The sequence below is a fragment of the Phalaenopsis equestris genome, unplaced genomic scaffold, assembly GCF_001263595.1.
Source record: "Phalaenopsis equestris unplaced genomic scaffold, ASM126359v1 Scaffold199816, whole genome shotgun sequence".
Taxonomy (NCBI): domain Eukaryota; kingdom Viridiplantae; phylum Streptophyta; class Magnoliopsida; order Asparagales; family Orchidaceae; genus Phalaenopsis; species Phalaenopsis equestris.
This window is the reverse complement of record NW_018219667.1, coordinates 62,723-77,322: the sequence shown is the minus strand read 5'-3', so window position 1 is coordinate 77,322 and position 14,600 is coordinate 62,723. Positions and strand designations below refer to the sequence as shown.

Below are 14,600 nucleotides of genomic sequence, written 5' to 3'. Positions count from 1 at the left end.
ACTTTGAAGTGGAAAATTTTGAAACACTTCATGCGACACATAGAACCCCATAAAAGGGGATGTTTCATCCAAATTCACATAAGTAACATAAGAGTAGTAAATTGTTTTTTCGGTTCAAGTGAAGCACACAATTGAAGAAACGTGACATTAGGAGCAAGAGAGGTTGCAGGTTCTGAGTGTAGAGTGTGGTGCTGCTAATTATGCGAGCGTAGGCGATGTAGGAGTAAAAGATAGCTACAATGGGTGCTTGGTAAGTCGTTATGTTGGATTGGTGGAGCGTGTTTATATCTCGATTATTTCTTGAAATTTTTGAGTGCGAGTTAATCATCACGATATTGTGGCTGGTCAATTGAGTCTAACCTCTATTAGAGGCATTATGCTTATAGTGTTTGAGAGCTTCATTCTCAAGCCATCCCCATCCCAACTCGAGGGAATTCGTGCCTCTGCGCAACCTGCCCGATGTACCAACACATCAATACCAAGCTCTTTATTTTGATAGCATTTTACATAGGGTTATAACCTCGATGTTGGGGTCTGTATCTTGAGTGTATTTTTTAGATAGCCACTAGTACTGAAATTCTAGAAATGGCAAAAATAGTTGCCCAGTTTTATCCATGTGGTTTGTTAGCATGGGACAATGGCTTTTCCTAATTTCCAAGGATAACCAGTGGATTGGGCTGGTAATCATTATCCTTTCCAACTTTTTGTATCCAGTCAACAATGGCGTTGCGGTGCCATTGTTCGGACCATGTGCTGGTTGCGGTGTATTGTTTTGGCACTACACATATGTAGCACCGTTTTGCCATGGCACCTGCATCAAAATGAGAGCTATATAAGCCTTTTCTTTGGGTTGATTTAGGATTTGGATTTTCGCTCTTGGTTCTAACCCTTTGTTTTGATTCTTTTCCCTTTGTTTTATTTTTATTTCCTTCTCTTCATCGGTATTCTCTTCTTAAGGGAAATGAGTTCGTTGACATTTCTAGCTCGTGTTTTGACCATTTTGCATGCTAAGGAGCCTGGCAAGTTAATGCCCTTAACCCTGAGATAGTGTGTTTTTCGTCTCTTGTCAAGCATTCCTTCTTCTTAGACCCACTTAGTTTTTTCTGTAGAGAGCTAGCCCTAGGTCTGTGTGCTTTAAGAAAGCATTAAGGTAGGAACCTACCCCTCTGCCATTGTGTTTTTGCCTCAGCGCCACTTGTGCAGCGTCATGGAGTTGCTTCATTATGTTGATGAAACTTATCTTTCCAAGCACGTTCATGATAGATTGATTCATGTAAGCACAAATTGGGGTAGTTTCTTCCTAATCGATGAATTTCTCTTTAGAAATCCAATTGGCCCATTTGGGTTAGATCACCCTGTTTGGTCTATAGTCATTGTACTGTAGCATAGTTCATTCTGTAGAACTCACCACTTCTATTTCAATCTCACCGAGACATGTAGGATAGAAATCCAAGTCCTACTATTGAATATGTTTGGTTCAAGAAATATTATAAAAAAGATAAGAAAAACAATGCATTTTTAAGATAATCATGTGATACTCTAACTCACACATTATCCTCCGCATCTAGTGTAGTAGATTTGTTCTTGCTCTGAATTAGAGGGTTAAGTGCCTCGATGCTACATATGTATCATCATACCTTTTTATTCAAATCCGAAGTGCTGTGGCGCTACCTTGATGTTAGCTTCATCATTTTATATTTTATGTCCGCATTTATCTTGGCTTAACATTCTAAAGTATAACGTAGGAGACTTGCTGCCTTCAAGAAGTTTATTGCATTGCATCATGCGTTCAGGCTGGCTAGCACCTTAGTGCTAGACATTTGGCACTACAATGCCACCCCTCTGTCATGCTTACTTATAACACCAATCAACAAGTCAATGCACCATTTAAATCTTAAGAAATCATATCATCTGTATTTATGTCTAGATTAGGGTGTTAGGACTTCATATGGCGGGACTTGAGTAAAACTAAAAGTTGACTTATGATTGTAATATATTAATGAGTAAGGGTTAAAAGAAATGATGTATTTTTGAAAAAATCTGTCAGAAAATTAGTGCCAAATTACAATCTTGGGATAATAGCTTCCTTTCTTATAGGGCTAAAATTACCTTGTTGAAGAGCATGCTTACGTCCATCCCTCTTTATTTTATGCAAATCTCTAAAATGCATGTGATCTTAGTGCACGGATTGGAGAGACTTTTCAATAAATTTCTTTGGGACAGCAATTATTCTAAAATTCACTGGGTTAACTGGAAGAAGTTGTGTAAGCATAACTGCCAAGGTGGGTTGGGATTTAGGTCCTTTTAGGAATCTATGAAAATTAATTTTATAAAGCTTTGGATCAAGTTTAGGGCTGCTAACTCTCTTTAGGTCACATTCATGAGAATCAAATATTGTGGCAGTCCCATCCTTTTGCCATTAATGTGTAAAAAATTTATTCTGGTGTATGGAAGGAAATGGCTCATTACAGGGCAGCTGCTGAGGAGTTTATCACATGGGGTTTTGGTCAAGGCAAACCAAGTTTTGTTTGTTGACTGGTTCTTCTTAAAACCTCTTGTTGATTTTTATGTGGTTCCCATGGATATCAATATCATTGCGGTTGATTGTTGGACTGAAGGCAATTGAGATGCTATCAAATTAAGTACTCTTTTGAAGCAAGATGATGTTAAACATTGTAGTAGTATCCCTCTTACTCATAATGGCAAGGATCATTTAATATTCAAAGGTGCAGCAGGCATTTCAAGTTTCAAGATCATATCCTTTTCATTATATCAACCTGGGATGGCCTATGACATTCAGTGGCTTTGGATCTCTCTTCTTAAATTCTTCATATCTCTCTTTGCTTGGGGAACCATTCACTCACTGCTGCCCATAGATGATATTCTTAAATTAAAGGGCCTTGGACTCCCTTCCATTCTTCATTTGTGCAGTTGTGAAGAAGAGTACTTATCACATTTTTTTGTTATACAGTATGCTATGGAGATTTGGAATTGGTTTGCAGGTCTTCTGAAGTTTTCTTTATCGGGGTTACTCATCCTTCAAGGACTGCATTGAGGATTGGAAACAGCTTGGTAATCCGGTTTTTATCATATTTCTTCCTTTCATTTGCTGGTTTATCTGTTAGCTAAGAACAATATGAAGTAATTTAAATCAGTGGGAGAGCCCTAAATCAAATTTCTGTTATTTACTTGCTCATCTTGGAAAGGTGATTAAATATGGAGGGATCAAGGATAGGTTTTTGACTGCTTTGCAAGTTTTTGCTAAGGATCTTAATACCCCCGTACAGATTAGAAGACAACAACCACGATTGATATTTTGGAAAAACCTGGGGTAGATTGGATCAAAATTAATGTTGATGATAGCTTCAATACCACTGCTGCTGGAATTTGGGGGTCTTTAGGAATCATAGTCGCAATGCTATGCTAATGTTTTCAGCTTGTACAGCTGTTGTCTCGCCTTTGTAAGGCAATGTTGATACAGTCCTTGCTACTCTTAGGATTGTAATGTTTTTGGGTTGGAACGAGCTTGTTGAAAGAAACTCTTTGGTTGTGGAAATGCTGCTCGTCATTAAGTTTCTTACACTGGCGCATTAATCTCCATCTCAAAAATATTCCTCAGGTCTCTCTTCAAGTAAGTATTATTGGACATATATTCCCAGGGAAGGGGGACCTGTTGACTGGCTTGTCAAAGAGGGTGCTTCTTCTCAAGTGAATTTTTTAAGTTACTTCTCCTCTTTGGTCTTCGTCCTCTTTGGTCTTCGTTTTTTTTTTTTTGGCTTTAAGAGGGATAGACTTTATCTTCCTATGTTAGAACTCCCTCTTTTGATATGTAACCACTTATTATTTTAATGGATTGTTTTGCTTTAAAAAATATTAATGAGTGTTTTCTGCAAGTGCGTCAAAAAATATGAATTATTATATTACAACCATATCTCATGTTGTTTTTATAACAATATTAATAGCCTAGGATATGCTATTCTGTATATCTAGACCATTTACGAGATAAATTTTCTTTATATAATTTGGTTTTATGATTATATTCATTCATACATAAATTTATGAGATAAATTTTCTTATATAATTTATTTTTGTGATTATATTCATATATACATACATTTAAAAAATGTATTTAAAAAATCTATGTGAGTAGGGTGACAAATCATAGCTTGTTTAAATTCTTAGGAGGCTAGTCTTGTTAATCTGTCAAATCATACGAGTATGTTTTTTGTTACACTGACTCACATACACTTAGATGTTTTGATAGACATATATATTATAGATACTTGTTCAATCTAGGTTTGTGTGTAGTTAGGATTTTTATATATACGATCATTATTGTGTGTTTGTTTGTGCCTAGTCGTGCATTATAGTATTTTTTTATATTTACCTATTGTGTGTTTGTTTGTGCCTAGTCGTGCATTATATGTGATGTATTTTTTTATATTTACTGAGTTTGAGAATTACACACTAGATCAAAAAAAGAGAATCATGTATTCTCTTTTTTTGTTGCAGGTGTTAGTTATGTATTCTCAACCTAGACTTGATTCACTTATGCATTGCATGTTTTGTGTATGTGCACTAACATTTGTTTTATAGGGAATCTAGTATGTTCTCTTATCTCTTCTCTTTTATTTTTTAGTCTAGAAAGAGTTTGAATTAGAAATGAGGAAATGGACATTATTCTCATGAAACTTTAGGACTAAGACCCTACATTTATGAAGATTAGAAGCAGAATGCTCATGTCCTATACCTTAATTCTAGAATCTCTATTTTTATATAAATTTAGGATCATGTTGTTTATGTGGCCCGTACAACTTTTTTTAGGATATGTTGTCGACCCAATGACACCTGACATTTTTTTTATTTTTTTATTTGTGTTTTAATCTTTCCATGCACACATGTTACTTTACATGATTTAATCTTGATTGTTGTTTGTCTGGGCTCACGTGAATGCATAGGCTCTTGGGGCAAAACATGTTTTATGTGAAATTCTAATATTTTTATAAATAAGAAGTGAATGGTAGGCTCACCCACTTTTTTTAATAAAAAGAATTTCTTTTATTACATGACATGGCCATACTTCACAAAATTAAAAGATTTAAAATTTAAAACAGAGTTTCTCTTGTGACCGTGAGTCTGCAAGTTACAATTTATGCTTCACATACCAAAAATAAAGAGAATTATTTCCAACATTGAATCAGGGTTGGCTAATATGCATTTCATAGTTTTACTCATGCATTTTAAAAGAGAGTCAATATTAGGGAAAAACTATTATTGAATCATATCATGCTCCTAGGGAGTATATTTCTTTTCACCATATTGGACATAAGATTTATTCTTTAAATGGATGTCTAAAATATTTTGGGCATTAGTGGTAGTTGTGAACCAGACAAAATTATATGTCTACATTGGGTTACTTTTGATATTTGTGGTCAAGTTATCCCTTCTTTTGTTTTTTTATAGGCCTGTTCTCACATATTGAGAAAAATAAGTTTTACTCCTCGCCCACTCTACTGGATTTAGTCATAGGATTGTCGGGCAATTTTTTACCCCACTTTTGAGTCTATGAAATTTATTTGGATGACTGCAACTTATTAATTGTTGAAATAAACTTTAAGGTTGAATTGAGTCAGCCACCTCTACTGCAAAATAAGCTTAACGTTCTGTGGACCTGAGGTGATAGATGCATGATATTTAGACTAGGTCATGCGTACTGATCTTAAAATTTCATTACTCATCTTTTGATATTTTTTTTTGGGCTCATCTATTTCATTGATATATTTTTATTTATATTGTTTAGTAGACCCTTTCTTGTCGAGAGATGATTTCAGCCTTGTAATTTGATTTTAGCATCAACATTAGTAGGTTTTCCTATTGAAATGATGAACTTTTTTTTATAACCCTATCAAAAATTCTAAATACAAGTAAATTTTCTTAATGCAGAGTTTTCATGAGTATTATCTCAAATGTAATTAACCAAAGGACTATGTTCTTTTGGGTGTGTGCATGTACCTAGTATAAAAATAATATTTGATTTTCTGGTTATATGTGAGGGTATTCTTAGGTCTTCTTCAGGATTTGGATAGGATCTTTTTATGAGCTTTCAAGTGATCCTGCAAAGACTTTCCTATGAAAATCTTTCTATGTTTCTTTTTGTTATGTTTGCATATTCTATCTATTTTCCTACCTATATCATCTTTATCTTTGTGATAAGGTAGTGAGCTTAATTTAGTGAAGGGGTTGCTTGAGAGGGGAGGCATAAGAATTATGCAAACCCAACAAAAATGGGGTGAATAGAGCGATTGAGCATAGCTGACGGAGCTAGGTTTTCAGTCTTAGTTGAGGGGGTGTTATGTCTTGTTATAGAGGTTGATGACAAACTGAACGGTTGGATAACAACTATCATTTATCTCACCATTCTTGGCTCCGTTTTAAATTCCGTTTAATATGCCCGTTTTAACCATCTATTTATGACCCTATTCGATGAAATCTAGAATTAATTCTGAGAGTTGAATTGTCCATTTTAACCATCTGGCAGGATTTCTCAAATCTTTCTATAAATCTCCTGCCAGACAACGGCTCATTCATTGTTAAATATTTGAGATATCAAGATTATTTCTAAATCCAGCCTTACACTGAATGTAATTACATTCCCTACATGGCTTCATTATCCTTGGCATTCTTTGAGAGTAGTGACGGCTTTCTTTCATGCAATTGAATAAAAAGAATTATTTATTAGGTTGTGAAACTTTCAAAACATAAAATTAACTTTGAAAGTAATATCAAATTGTTTTTATAAAATTAATCTTTTTATTATGCTTCATTGTTTTTTATTTTTTTTAAATTATTTTTTGAAAGTATATTTTCTTAGGGTGTTTAATTTTATTTATGACTATTAGAGACAAATGTGAAACGATTGCATCCGTGTAAGGGTTTGTGTAGCTTCAGTGGCAAACATGATTAGAGATAGTTGTCTTATTAGATGGTTTGGTCATATTAAACGTTGATCATCTGATGATGTGGTTAGAAGAGTAGGTGTATTAGATTAGATTTATGCAAAGAACGGTAGAGGCATACCTAAAAAGATTTGGGCTTGTTGTATAAAAAATTAAGCTTAATTTATTAGAATTAAATAAAAATTTGGCATTCAACAGGACTCAAAGGAGAAAAAGATTCATGTAGCTGACCCCACTTAAATGGGTTTTAGGCTTGTTGTTGCTGTTGTTGCTGCGTCACCGAAATTTGGCTTGTCTGTGAGTATATGACAATCCTCTGGAATGTGATTAAAACAATCGTCCATCCATTTCAGAATTATTTCCCTGGTTCCTGCCATTACCATATTTTTTATGAGCAAGTGCTGTTTTGGTGATTTCCCTGCCGAGTGTTATTGAAATTGTGGACTACCTTGTTAGCTTTATCATATTATTTGTTTTTCTATTTGCTAATAACTTTAAGCGAATGGAGTAATATACATACCCTGGAATTAAACTAATTCTATGTTTTCTGCTTTACAACTGTTTTTTTCTTCCTTTTTAAGCTATTCAACCATTGAGGTGCTATAACTTGTTTGTGAAGAAGAGATGTGATTGTATTTTATTGTTTTTTCTTTTCTTCACATAGTAAATCAAGTTGCATGGGTATTTCATGGATTTAATCTGCATATAATCTAACCAGTGGCCTTTTGGATTTCTCTTTTGCATTGTTTACGTCCTCCCTTTTGGATAGAGGTTCTGTGGCATATTATTATTATTTTTCTTTTTTTTATCATTTGAGTTATAATATTCGATAAATTTCTTCAAGTTTTTAACCTTTTGGCGCCAGAGTATTTTTATGGCGTAAGTTTCACAATAATATGGATGTTTTCTTATATTTATGTCACACAGAGTAAGAGATGAGGCATGCTGTGGTTCCAAGTCTAAAGCATGTCGTGAGAAAATGCGCCGGGACAGATTAAATGATAGGTACTACTCATGTAATCCAATTGCTGACTTTTCTTTCAGTTGAGTCTGTAGAAGAATGGTTGATCACCACTACACTTGTTTTTGATAATTCTTCATAATTGTTTTCTTGTGTTACTTTTTTCCCGTTAGGTTTTTGGAATTGAGTTCTGTCCTTGATCCGGGCAGACCATCAAAAACAGATAAGGCAAGTATTTTAAGTGATGCAGTTCGTGTATTGGCACAATTAAAGGGTGAAGCTGAGCAGCTTGAAGAGGCAAATGAGAAGCTTCAGGAGACCATCAAACAACTAAAGGTTTGGAGTGACGCCATGCTATATTTTTCTTAAAAGAATGAAATGACCGTAGCTTTGTTCAGTACAGTCGATCAACTTGCTTTGCTTCTCTAGATCATTTTGTTTTAGTATTAATGAAGTAATCAAGGAGAGAAACAAAACCAAATTGGTGGAAACAGTGATTAACTGTGCTTTTTCTTCCTCCATTTAGATTGTCAGTTACTCTGTTAATTTTCAGGTCAATTTTATTATGGACTAGATGTCCCTCTTAAATCTTTTGAAAAAATTAATTAATGTTGCTATTTGCTTGCTTGGCATTCTATTTCAGCGGGCATGTAGAATTTCTTAACATATATTTGTTATTGAACTACAGGTTGAGAAGAACGAGCTTCGAGAAGAAAAGTTGGGGTTGAAGTTGGACAAAGAGAAATTGGAACAGCAGTTAAAGGTGACAAGTATTCCTCCGGCAGGATTTATGCCACCATCAATTGCACTACCTCCTGCTGCCAGCCCTGCTATTTTGGCTGCTCATGGTCAAGCACCTGCACAAAAGGCCCTTCCCTTCAATACATTTCCTAGTTTGGCCATGTGGCAATGGCTACCTCCTGCTTTTCTCGACACAACCCAAGATCCAAAGCTTTGGCCTCCACATGCTTAGCCTCTTGAATGATCTACTACAACTAATCTTCTCAGCTTTGTTATCTGATTCTAAATTCTTTTCTTGCTTATTTATGTGATAAATCTTATAGCGATTCAGTTTATGCATTTCAACTGGCATCTGTTATGAGCCCACCTGTAAGATACATTCGGATCAGATATATATACCATTTATTGTATACGAATGATCCGTCTCTTCCTTTCATGTCCCCTTCTATTTCATGCTTACCAATATTTTTTTTCTTCACGCAAAATGGCATGGGGTTTAGGAAATTAGGCCAGATTCTGCTAGCTTTGAAGAAATAAATCTAGATTCTGCTAGCTTTGAAAAGTGTTTCGTGGTTTCCAATGCTCAATTTTTTGTTGTATTGCATTTTTTTTTCCTGCTGGCTCAAGAAAAGAACGGGCATTTTGTATAGATTTTGATTTAATTCTTGATATGTGGCTAGCTATTTCTTTTTTAGCTCTTAACAAAGGAGATATGGTTAAACACACCTCTAGAAGAGCAATGGAAGAAGCAAAGAATTGGCTAAGAGGAGGATTTTTGTGTTTTCCAAGAGGAAAATTAGGTTATATTATTCAAAGACCAACTTCTGTTACATAAATTTCTCCCTTTTATATAGGAGAATTTATTGCATATCATATACATGTGTTCATTACATATAGAACTCTAGAGCTCTTTGGTTTATTCTCGTCTTTTTTTGACATTGGTGTATGGTTAATATTATTTTCGAAATATTATTCTCTGGCGGCTTCACATTTCACATTCTATTTTTTGTGCACTAGTCAGGTCACATTTTTTTCACCTTGTTCGGTTCTTGGAGCGGTTTGCCGGCCAAAATGACTGATGCAAATTGGATCTTTTTCGGTAGGGTTGGTTTGACACTGTAGAGTGGTCCTGGCTACATTGGAGGACTCCTTGATGAAGTATTTGTTTGGTAGTTTGTACTCAGCAGCTTGTGCTTTGCAGTTTCATTTATCCTGACTTGGTTAACTGAGCCGAAGGATCAAAGATCTTTTTTGGTGCATCATCTGGATCTGGGCTCTAATTTTTGTATGACCGTATTTTAGCTCTATATATTTATTTTTTCGATTGTTTTGTTTCTTTGGAAACAAATTTATGAAATGAATTAAGAAAATGAAAGTACATTTGTCAATAGGTTAAAATTTCATATTAGCTTGAAGTTTGGGTTGTTCAACTCTTATAAATAAAGCGATAAAAGTGTCAATTGATAATAAAGCGATAATTACACTTTCCTTTGTTATTATTATTATTATTATTATTATTATTATTATTTTATCTTCGAATAACATCTCATCTATTCAAATTATTTAGATGGATAATATTATAGAATACTTTGATCCCCAACTCAAAACTCGTCGAGGGCTTGTTCAACAATCGCAAGCAAGAAGATGACTCAAAAAAGTAATGAATGGTTGAATGGATACTCGTTCATGATTAGGATTAGCTTCCTAGGGGTTCTTGATTATTGATGTGGATTTGTTGAGGATGATTCTATTCGAGGGTTTGTCTGGGTCTTTGCCTGCTAGTTGATGTTAGCGAATCAGGCGGCTTACTTATGATCTCCTAATTCTAGCTTGAATGTGACTTAGATAGTACAAAAATATCCATTAGTACTATATTGAGCTGAAAACACGATGATATCATATTTTATCTATTTTTTTTGTTGTAGTGACTTTTTTATTTATCAAACTCATGGGTAATGGCAATGATACAAATATTATGAGCAAATTAAACCCGAATATGATGCAAGATCCCTTTGAGGGAAAGAACAATTTGGTTAAGGAGGAAGATGATCATTAATCCCCTGTCGAAGTTTCTTCATTGGGTATAAAAGTGTGTGGCAGATGCTATGAATGGGAATCCAAAAGAATAGGTGGTTGCAACCCTCAGATTATGACATCGTTTATATATACAGGACTTGGAGGATTCGCCCTTGTGCATTTCAAATTCTCCCTTCACTGCTGAATTGAATCCACCAAACTCGGACAAAAGTTGGCTGAGTAGAAGTTTGAAGTCCTCAATTTGAAGAAAACTCTAGCTGGAATTGAAGAAAGAGTTAGCTGAATTGAATGATAAGTGCCTCGTTATTTGGGGCTTGGTTGACTTCTAGTAGAATTGCTTCAGATTCTTCTGTTAGGTTTTAATTTTCGGCCATTTAATGTGTGCATATTGGTGTGCATTGTAAAATTGATTTGTGCTAAGTTGTTTAAAAGTAAAGTTTTTATGATAAATAGCTACAAAATTTTGTTCTGGTGCCTCATTTTGAATGCATATTTTGAATCTATTATTCTTTCTTCACCATTTTACCCCCATACTAATTATAATCTCCTATAAAAGTGATATCCACACTGTGTTCACCATTTGCGAGTGTTTCCTTTTTATTTTCTACGGTTTCTCTTCAAGAAGGCATCCATCATTTGTTCTGGCTATATGGTTTTTGGGGAAGCTCATCTGTAAGGGAAATTCAAGATGTCTGCGTAACATAAGTTCGTGTTTACCTCATCAATTCATCTACGAGTGGCCAAAAAGGAGGAGAATTCGACCTTGTTGGATAATAAAGTGTTATTGTTTTATCATGAAAAGTTTAGACTTTGGGTTGCGGATCATTTCTGCTAGAAGCTAATCGACAACTTTGATTTTTATTGGGTCATACACATGAAGGTCGTGCCAAATTCATTCACTGTGATCGTTAGAGTAGTCCTTTTCATGAAGAAGACAAAGATTCATGGTGGATTAGCCATTTTTGAGTGCTCTTCGTCATAAAAATCTATAATGATGGGTTTATCTACTTCGTTAGGACTGGAACAAACTATTTGGCCTTGAGAATGTGTTGACGATTGCAAGAGGAAGTTTTGTTTTGCCTCGTTCGAGTAAGTGTGGTTGGTTGGAACTTGACTCGATATATGGTTGGAATAAGAACAAGTTTATGTTGTCCTTCGAAGTGTTCATCTACTACTCCACTACTAAATAATAAATATGGCGGTGTTCAATCTGAATAAGTTCCCTGATGGCATACTGACTCAATTTGAATAAGTTCCTCGATGACATACTGACTCAAACATATTATATATGCCAGTTATTTCTCCATTAATCATGTTTTCGCAGCATATTAGTTAGCATTTTCTTAAGCCTATTTGTTTGGCGAGGCTAAGGACAATGAGATTTTCCCATTCTTGGTCGAGGAACGGGTTGTCAAACTTGTCGATGTAGGTTGATGCACATTTCACTTAAATTGTTTTTTAGCTAATAGTCATTTTATTTTTACATTCTTGTTCTTATGCCTTCTCCTAAATTGAAAAAAAAAAAGATCATTTGTTCTTATGCCTTCTCCTAAATTGAAAAAAAAAAGATCAACAAAACCAAAAGTTTGTTTCTATATACCTGATGCAATTCTTTAAAAAGAGGGATTGACAAAATAATAATTAAGTTAAGAATATGCTTTCTTCTAGGTCTAGAAGGGAGGTGGATTAATTTGATTTCTCTTGTGAATGTTGCTCTATCAACCACTACAGAAGAAGGAAGACCACTCACAATTGTTGATAAGTCAATAAGGACTGAGCTTGTCCCATACAACTTTAGAAATAGCTCTTGTAGATGCCAAGTCTCCCGCAAGTAGCAAGGTTGACCCCTCAATGGTTGTGGGTGACTACTATGCAAAGAAATAGGCATCTATTGCCAAGATGAAGCTACAAAGGGAGCAAAAGGGGATGCAATAAAGAGGCAACTTCAGAGGCTTGCTTGCAAGTAAAAGGGCAAGGAATTCATGAAAGCTCCAACTATGAAAGATGAGCTTATAACTAATAAATTGAAGATAACTCTCCCACTGAATATGGATTCTGAACTGGAGCCTTTAAAAAAAAGAAAGGATATTGACATTTGAGATTGGATAAAGATTGGATGTTGGATTAGACCTATCAATTAATTGGAACACCAGGTTGAATGAGACGCTTCCCCTTGTGCATCATTTGGGTTCAACCCCCAGTTTATTTTCCTTGGAGAAGATAATAAAAAAGATAGATTAAGAGAAATGTAATTAGCTTCTATTAACGTGCCTATGTTGACTTGGAAAATCTCACTCCTTGGTGAGCTCTTTTAAGATAATAATAGACCTCACGAAACAAAGATAAGAGATGAGGGGCTATGAGAAAGAAATTGTTGGGATGCTGGAGGACAAGGCCAAATAGGTCCTGATAAAGAAACATAAAGTGCCCCTGATAAAGACCTCTGAAGGAATAAAAGAAGTTGAAGTTGATATCCACTCATATGACCGATTTGCTGGAAGCTCCCTGATAGTGAATATAATTTCTAAAATGGGAATTTTTTGATCTGAAGGTGAGATTCTTTGAACTCGAAAGAAAATTACATGAGCTTAGAAGTAGACATCTACTCTGAAGGCTCCTGTAGTGTTCATAAAGTCGCTATCTTGGTGTGTTGCTTAGAAGAATACATTCCAAGAAAGTTCGTAGATGGAGTCATCTACTACCTTGAGAACTTGTGGCAAAAGCAAGTTCTCCCTTTGGAATGATAATTTATAAAGAATTTTGAATAAATACTTGAAAGCTTTAGTTACAAAGAGGGGGAAACAACAAATAAGATGAGAGTGGGGTGAGTTCGACCAACATGTAACCATTTTCATTTGGCAAACTTGTTGTTTTTATTTTTAGTTTGGTTATATTTTTTGCCAATATATAATATATTTGATCTCTTGTTTGATGACACAATCATATTTTTATACTTTAATATTATGTAATTCTTTATGTCGGTAACCTAAATCATGTTAGGCGAGTAATTTCATCTTGACTTTTGAAAAATAGATTGTTTTGACAACAAACATCATTGGAATTTTTGTGGATAAAAAAATAAAAAATTCATAGGAAGATCTGAGAATTCATCATTATAAAGAGATACATGTATTCTTAACAATAATGTAAATATAGTGACGAGTTGTTAATTTAAAATTTGTAAAATAATCTCTTTTAGTTATTGAAAAAAGAATAATTTTTTACCAAATTATCGAGAATGCTTCTTCTACAAATGCATATGTATTTGATGGATTTTGAAAGACATTGCTTGGAAAAATTATTTAAGAGTATCTTTTTGGATTTTTCAAAGTATCTCGCTAATTTTTATAAGTAGCTTAAGTCTAACACTACTCATGCCCTTGTATATCTTTCTTACTTGTTGTCTTTAATAGGTCCTACCTAATGTCAGAATTAATAAAAAAAATTTAAAACAATCTTTAAGGAGGCAATCATTTAGATTTGTCACAGGAATTACTCATGTGTTACTCACTACAGATCTTGTCGTAGATGTGGGAGTTTAGCTTCCTAAGCTTGACCTGTGTTCTAAGAATTTAGGTTAGAAGGGTTTTATTATGCTTGAATATTGATAAGTGAATTTAGATCATAAACTTGGACTAAAGTGTTGAATTGATATTAGTTCATCCTTGAATTTCCGTAGAACTTGTTGTTATTTGGTGAATTTGACTAGGCTAGTTCCTAGAGGGTTAGAAATAATAATGGAAAAGAAATGTACAAATAATTAGAAAAAAAAATATCCATAAAAGCTCAATCGGTATAATGAGGTATATGAAAATGCCCAATACAATTGATATGTGAGAAGATAATTGGTTGCAGATGCGGTGTCTTTAGTTTTGAATTTATTATATTTGCCCATTTCTCTTCTT

At 34.4% G+C, this 14,600-nt stretch overlaps 1 protein-coding gene across 1 annotated transcript in view; it reads left to right on the top strand.

Annotated features, from left to right (window-relative positions):
• LOC110035778 (transcription factor ILR3-like) overlaps positions 1 to 9,160 on the top strand; it is a 35,442-nt gene extending 26,282 nt beyond the window's left edge. Inside the window, exons 3-5 of the mRNA XM_020740068.1 lie at positions 7,884 to 7,961; positions 8,091 to 8,253; positions 8,606 to 9,160. Coding sequence (XP_020595727.1) covers positions 7,884 to 7,961; positions 8,091 to 8,253; positions 8,606 to 8,890 — 526 coding nt within the window. The 3' untranslated portion in view covers positions 8,891 to 9,160. The remainder of the gene's footprint in view (positions 1 to 7,883; positions 7,962 to 8,090; positions 8,254 to 8,605) is intronic.
• Positions 9,161 to 14,600: the final 5,440 nt, after the last annotated feature.